Source organism: Sinocyclocheilus anshuiensis, unplaced genomic scaffold, assembly GCF_001515605.1.
Source record: "Sinocyclocheilus anshuiensis isolate Anshui unplaced genomic scaffold, SAMN03320099.WGS_v1.1 scaffold2094, whole genome shotgun sequence".
In the NCBI taxonomy this organism is placed as follows: Eukaryota; Metazoa; Chordata; class Actinopteri; order Cypriniformes; family Cyprinidae; genus Sinocyclocheilus; species Sinocyclocheilus anshuiensis.
The window spans coordinates 165,327-172,514 of NW_015555839.1; the positions used below are offsets into that span (position 1 = coordinate 165,327).

The 7,188-nt window shown below is 34.9% G+C and overlaps 1 protein-coding gene across 2 annotated transcripts; it reads right to left on the bottom strand.

The window, feature by feature from the left end:
- Positions 1 to 1,114: 1,114 nt before the first annotated feature.
- LOC107675479 (E3 ubiquitin/ISG15 ligase TRIM25-like) lies at positions 1,115 to 5,824 on the bottom strand. 2 transcript variants are annotated; one of them, XM_016469839.1, is made up of 8 exons: positions 5,810 to 5,824; positions 3,520 to 4,348; positions 3,105 to 3,200; positions 2,785 to 3,018; positions 2,411 to 2,567; positions 1,782 to 1,826; positions 1,650 to 1,691; positions 1,115 to 1,219 (listed from the first exon to the last, which is right to left on the bottom strand). In XM_016469839.1, the coding sequence occupies exons 2-8, from the start codon at positions 4,105 to 4,107 to the stop codon at positions 1,194 to 1,196; spliced, it is 1,188 nt and encodes a 395-aa protein (XP_016325325.1). In that variant the 5' UTR covers positions 4,108 to 4,348; positions 5,810 to 5,824; the 3' UTR covers positions 1,115 to 1,193. The 2 variants fall into 2 exon arrangements, with proteins under 2 accessions (XP_016325325.1, XP_016325324.1); XM_016469838.1 differs by having other exon boundaries at positions 1,650 to 1,826.
- Between the last annotated feature and the right edge of the window lie 1,364 nt (positions 5,825 to 7,188).

The window sequence follows — 7,188 nt, forward strand, 5'->3', positions numbered from 1 at the left end:
ACTTGCTCTACACCCCCCCCCCGTCCCAACAAATAAAGTTCCTGCTTCTGTTCATGATACCAACATTTTAGATACTAGAGTGAAATTTCACAATTTTCAAATCCAATTTATGATCACAGCAAAAATTAATACTAGCCTAGCTAATATAATGTTCAAACATTAAAGACAAGTAAACAGTCAATAATAAAATAAGAACAAATAAACAAACTACAAGCAATAGCACAAATACAACAGAACAAAGATACAAATTAAACAGTACTTTACAGTGCTTGTGAAAACTGTATTACTGTATGCAGTAAATACACAGATACCTAATAAAGCTACAGCAATTATTTAATTAAGAGCAGTGAGTGATTCTCTCTTTTTCTTTTGTTGTTTGATTAACATTATTAACAAATGCTGTCACTTTAGACCTCAATCATGGATCTGTTATATTGACACATTTCCAATATTTTCTAGTTGTTTACCTTCACTTAAGACAGACTGTGTTTGTGTTTGTCAAGACACGCATTTTGACAACTCTTGCCAAAAATAAAAAAATAAAATAAAATAAAAAGATAGGCGATTATAGTTTTAGGGGGGTGAAATGACAGTCAGGGGGCTAAAACCTTGGATTTACATGATTATTTCTTTTTAAGCTCACAAATTGTCACTGATGAGTTATTTTCCCAATTCTGAAATGAAAACCCAGTGTAGAGGGACGCAGTGAATGTGGTCTGGATTCTGTGCAGGAGGGTCATTTTATCAGAGACATTGTAGAAGGACACAGTTCCTGCATCTTGATCAAGAAACACTCCAATTTTAAAGACCACAGGAATATTAGTCTGTTGGTTACTTTGCCACACACAAACATTAGCAGTTGGAAAATCACATTTCCAGGATCTGTTGTTAGAGCCAAAGATAAAACCTGTCCCTCCTTGACTAAGAGCATCATATGAGAATGCAATAGAGCAACCTGCTCCTCCCAACTGAACTTCAAAATAACAGCGTCCAGATAAACTTTCTTTGCACGACACCTGGTAAGTACTGTTAAAACATTTCTGATCTCCATAGTCTAATAGGCTATTAGCGGAGAGGGTAGCAGAGCGTGATTGAAGGACATTCCTCCTTGGCACAGGAGCAAAGCATGGTTGAACATCACTCCTCCTTGACACAGACATGCGGTTTATACAGAGCTGTTTGCAGGCTGATGATTAATTCAGTTTCAGATCAGTGGAATCTGTTAAACAGAAAAGGAAATTAATTATGAACTTCAGCATTGACTTTATTTCACACTCCTGTTATTTCACAGCCCCAACTTGAATGTCTATCACCAGAGGTGCCCAACCCTGTTCCTGGAAATCTACCTACTGTACCTGGAGACTTCAGGTCCAGCCCTGCTCCAATAAAGCTGTCTGTAAATATAAAGTGCTACTGAAGATTTTAACTAGCTGGTTCAGGTGTGTTTGATCAGGGTTGGAGCTGAACTTTGCAGGACAGTAGATCTCCAGGAACAGGATTGGGCATACACCTTTTATTCTGCCTTTGTGTGTATTATTGTTTAATAAAATCTTCTCTAGGGTGTGTATTCTCTATTCCCATCCTGTCTGCCTTTTTGCAATGTCAAAATATATGTGACAAATAATGCAAACATACAGAGCACGACTCACATATAAGGAACTCTTCTCTGGACATGGGTCGAGATGGCAAATCTAAAATAAAAACAGTATAAACAGTATATAAGTGTGTGTATCTGAGTGTTGTTTTGAAAAAAAAAAAAGAGAAAAAACATGCTGACTTACACTTTGCGATCTTCTCATTGTTTGTCATTATATGGATAGTGGGAACTTTTAGGAAAACAAAATTAAATATTTGTTTACCATGATTATGACAATGAGATCTATTTCTTTTTTGGCAGATGTATAAACAGTGGTGAAAAATTATGGGTATCCTTCTTGTCTTTGATGTTATTAACAATACTTTTTGAATTTTTTTAGATTTTCTAAACTTATTTTAGACAAATTAAAGATGGTGATTTGACAAATCAATCCAACAAAAAGTTCTGTCTAAATAATAATAATTTATTGATGTAGTATTCTTTTCACATTAAATATACCTATTATATAGTAGATCAGAATACATTTTTCAACCATTGCAACAACTACACAAAAATGATACTACTACTGCTACTACAACATTTATTTATGCTTTCTGAAGGAAGCATCATTTTTATTATTGCTCATAACTTTTATTGCTCCACACTTCGGCCAATAACTGTTCCCATGCAGTTTGTACTATGAAGATGAGACCTGAAATCATGCAACCTGCTTAGGCATAGTGCTCTTTAGAAGATGTGAAAATATTGTATAAATACATAATCTCACTCAATATGATGAATGAAACCATTTAAAAAAAAAGGATGTCATCTCACCTTTCTCTGATATTCTCACAATGTCTTGATCACAGAGATCATCTAGTTGGCTTTTCAGCAAACTGACAACTGTTTCAATTTCCTCAAATGTCAGATGTTGGCTGATGGATATGTTGTTCAAGTTTGAAAATTGGTTGAGGGAAAGAGCAGAGAAATTCTGCAGATAGAAATAGCAGCGAGAAAACATTTTACTCTACATCTTTTGTTGCAGAGATCACAATGAATTAAAAAACCCCTCTCATTATACATTATCACTAGATGTTGCATTAGATCTTTTTGTAAATGTGTGTGCATATGCATGTCCTGAGCACTTGGTGCATGAACATATGGTGGAGTAAGAAGCGGTAGAAGGGAGGAGTGGTCCGTTCTGTTACCTGAATGACATAGATGTCATCCTTTATCTGTGAAAGCTGCCCCAGTTCATCATGTCTCTTCCTCAGATCACTGATCTCATGCTCCAGTGTTCGTATGAGCTCTTCAACATTGCTTACTTCCGCTTTCTCCTGAGCTCTGATCACCTCTGTTATCTCAGCTCGTCTTTTCTCCATGGAGCGGATCAGCTCAGTAAACACCTTCTCGCTATGTTCCACTGCTGTCTGTGAAGAGTGCTGTGAGATGGCAGGGAAAACTCTTGTTAAGCAGCACACGGATTTAGGAATCCAACTCCCCAGACAATAACATATGGGGCACTTACCTTAAAACAGGCCACAGCTTTTCTTAACTCCTGCACCTTCTGCGCTCGCGTCTGCATTTCTTTTTCTAGGACATTCTGATTTGACCCCATCTGTTCCTGTGAGGCAATTTATAATAGTTTAGTATGATGCTTCAGTAGCAATTATTTCACTGTGATGTAAGTTGTTACCAAGCAATGAAAGTAAACATCAATTGTAGTAAATAAACATTTCTGGCATAACAATCTGTAAAGACAAATTTTTAAATGGTCAAATAGCAAATTTCTCAACCACACAAGTGTTTTCCTTACAAATCATACAGGCTATAGCTTAAAAATCTTGTTTTGGCAGGGTGTTAGGTAGTCTCAGCTCCAGACACTACACTCACTAGACTATAGGATATATATATATATATCGTAGACACAACAGTTTCCTTGCCTGTATTTGTCCTCTTTTTGAAGCAGGTGAAGTCATTTTGTGGTTCTGATGGGTGATCAAAGCACATTGCACACATATCAACTGCTGATGTTGGCAACAGTACAGCTCCAGAGGTTTATGATGTTGAGAGCAGATCTGGTCCATTAAATGTGGCGAGATATTGACCAGGTTGTGCCACTTTAACGCAGGAGATTTATGAGCTTTGATGTGAGATTCACAGTAAGACGCCAAACATGTCAGACAGGACTTGATGGCTTTTGTTTTGGTCTTCGTGCAGACATCACACACCACATCCCCAGACACAGCAAAAGATGGTACAGTAGAGGCCGTTTCTGTTTCTGGCGCTTCTCTCTTCATTCTCTCGACAACTTCTGCCAGCACAGTGCTTCTGCTGAGAGCTGGTCTTGGGCTGAACGTCTGCCTGCACTGGGGGCAGCTGTAAACGCCCTTCTGATCGTCCCGATCCCAGCACTCATTGAGACAGTCCATACAGAAACTGTGGCCACAAGCTGTAGTTACTGGGCTCTTCAGAAGATGAAGACAGATTGGACAGGTAAAAGGACTTTGGTCATCAGAAGATTCTGCCATTTTGCAGCTTTGACTCTTTTATATTGTTGTGGACTGTATTTTGAATGTATGTAGGTGAGTGCTCATCCAATACGGGCTTCAGCTAAGAACCGTGACAGGAGACTGGGAACTGTTCAACTTTATATATATATGAAATCTTGAATGCTCACAGTAAATGGCATCAAATATATATCAGCAGTGATCCAATTCGACTGGATATTGTACAGCTGTGGCAGGCAACGAGGTATTAAATGTGGTCTTTCTGAAATACACAGAATACAAATATAAATCAGTGTATGTCTGATACATGTAAGTTGCATAAATGTAAACAACAAATGGTAACACTTTATAATAACTTTACTTAATAAATCATTAACAAACATTATATGATGCTTAACAGATCATTAGTTAATATATATATATACATAGCTAGAAATATGAGATAATGTTCTTGTTAATGTGTACTAATGAACTTACTAAACATTACCTAATTATTAACATATGATCATTTAATGTAAATAAACTTTCAGTTCATATGATCTTCATTTGTTGGACTTTTTTCCTTTGTTGTGTAGACCTCTATTTACACATCTTAACAAATAATCTATTAATTATTTCTTCATGCTTTCATTATTCAAATTATTCATCATTTGTAAATGTTTATAAACGATTACTGATCATTTAGTATCTTTATGGGCATTGGACGTTTAGCTAGTGTAACAAGGTTTGTGTAAAGGGTGGCTGGTTAAGTTTAGCTAAATAATAATTTGGAGCAAACAATGTTTTTATTGGCTCAACACTCACATTAGTATACTACTCTTCTGTATATCATTAAACAGGATATTCCTTAAATCATAAATAAACTGGAAAACGAATCATTTTTTAAAAGAAAATACTAATTTATCAAAACAATATAATATAAACAGATTGAACCGTGTTCCTTTATAGTAATCAAATTAACCCGATTTTCAATAAGTGCTTGATCAAATGGAATTGAAAGTTTAATGACATTTGTAAGCATTTTAACTTGCATTAAATAATGATTTGTTTGAACATTATCTAGTTTATTAGCAAACATTAACAAGCACATTATCTCACGTTTCTATCTCTTTGAATATATATTAACTAATGACCCATTAAGCATTATATAATGTTTGTTAATGATTTATTAATTAAAGTTATTATAAAGTGTTACCCAACAAATCGCTACTGACACATTCTACATGCAGAGTAGCATTTCCTGTTTATCGAAACTGAAAGCTGTGATATTCCGAAACATGCAGCGTGTCATACATTTATACAATTATATATTTATATAATTACATCACAACCGTTGTAATGCGATCGCAATAAGCCGATAGTGCAACGATAATAGTTCAACGAGTCGCAACATTCGCAAACAGCATCGCTTTGTTTGTATTTGAGCAAAATAATCTGACATTCAGTATAATCTATATCTTTCATTTCTAATATATACAAATTTAATTTACGCCTTTTAGCTTGTCAAGAGTTTTAAAGCGCCGTGTTTGAAGAAATATCGCTAACCGATCACTTCCTGGAATGGTAAAAAAAAACTACAATAAAAAGACAAAGCAAAGTGCAAATAGCCGATCTTTTATATATAGCCGTGGCAAGATTAACAAGAGTTTGTAACACAAATATAGACAAAAAAGATTCAAGTGAGCTATGAATATAAATATTTAATACCTCTTCGCTTACTCACCACCTCTTGCATGAAGTTGTAACAGAAATGAGAGATCAGTAACGTTACACTTTGTTTCCTGAGAAGAGGGAGGGGCTTTCTAAAAAGCAGATTATACATTAAGCCTATGTAGTTTGAGTTTCATTTCTTCTCTTCACTTTTTGTAAACGTTTTTGTCCTTTTGTGATCGAGATCTGGAAGCAGTGTGGATACTTGTATTTTATCAAATACAAATATAATCAAAACAAAACTAAGCAATCTAAATTTAGCAAGACACTCAGGTAGTATCACAAGCAAAGGTTTATGGTTAACCCTCAAATAGAGTCTAGTGTCTTTTTTATTCTATTTAATTGTTCAGAACTAAAACTTTTTCGGTGAGGTAAAGTCAATGGGTGCCCCTAAATTATACTCTAAAGAAATTTTACAAAAGTTTAAAGTGTAAACACTACATCTTCATTTTGAATTTATGTTTTTGTAGAGAATGTACATGCATTTGATTTTTATAAAAATTTTAATAGGCTATTTTCTGTCCTCAATAGCACAAGCCTATACATTCTATTATGCTTACAAATTAAAATATAGAAAAAAAATACCACATTTGCAGAACTAAAACAAAAAACAAATGGTCCAGATGGATATGCTGCGAATAATTACAGAACTATTAAATACACTTTTGCCACTTGACACACTAACCATTTCTTGCACACAGTTGTAATAGCAGGAGATCAGTTTCGCTTTTGTTTTCTGAGAAGAGGGAGAAGTGAAACACTCAAAACAGTTTTTTGACACTGCCTGGAATACAGTATTATTAAAATATCACTTATAACATTTAATATTAATCATATTTAACACATTGTGTTATATATTTATGTTATTTATAATATTTAATGTATTGACAGTCATAATTTTTGTTAATAAAAAGGTTTGAAAACTGCTTTACACTACACGCTGCACAAACTGCCCTCTTGTGTCAGTTTCTTTGTACAAAAAGTGACCTCAGACATATAGACCCTTTTAGTGTTGATGTCACGATTACGACACAGCGCTAGCTGGAGACAAAACAGAGGAATAACTGGAGGCGGCCAATACAAACCAGCACAGTGTCGGCTACATAAAGAGCTTAAAATGTCATCTTGTTGTGTTGTTGAGTGTCAAAAATGCTACACTTAATAGCAGTTAAGGTAAAATAAACTGTTGTCTTGTATGGATTATGGTTAGATTACGAAAAATTATGGGATTATGCGAATGTTAATAATTATGGTATTATATCAGATTGAGTTAGAACCTATCGATCTGCGCCAAGAGTTTCATGACAGAACTTTGTATTAAATGAATGCAAGCCAAGTAAATCAGAAAGTGTTTGCTATAGCTGGTGTCACAAGTGTGCACAGGCAAACAGA

Excerpts from the sequence above, each read along its gene's own strand:
- LOC107675479 (XM_016469838.1), bottom strand. The coding sequence starts at position 4,107 with ATGGCAGAATCTTCTGATGACCAAAGTCCTTTTACCTGTCCAATCTGT. Across the intron at positions 3,201-3,519 it reads CAAAAAGAGGACAAATACAG|GAACAGATGGGGTCAAATCA; the intron begins GCAAGGAAACTG and ends ATTGCCTCACAG. Across the intron at positions 3,019-3,104 it reads AAGCTGTGGCCTGTTTTAAG|CACTCTTCACAGACAGCAGT; the intron begins GTAAGTGCCCCA and ends GCCATCTCACAG.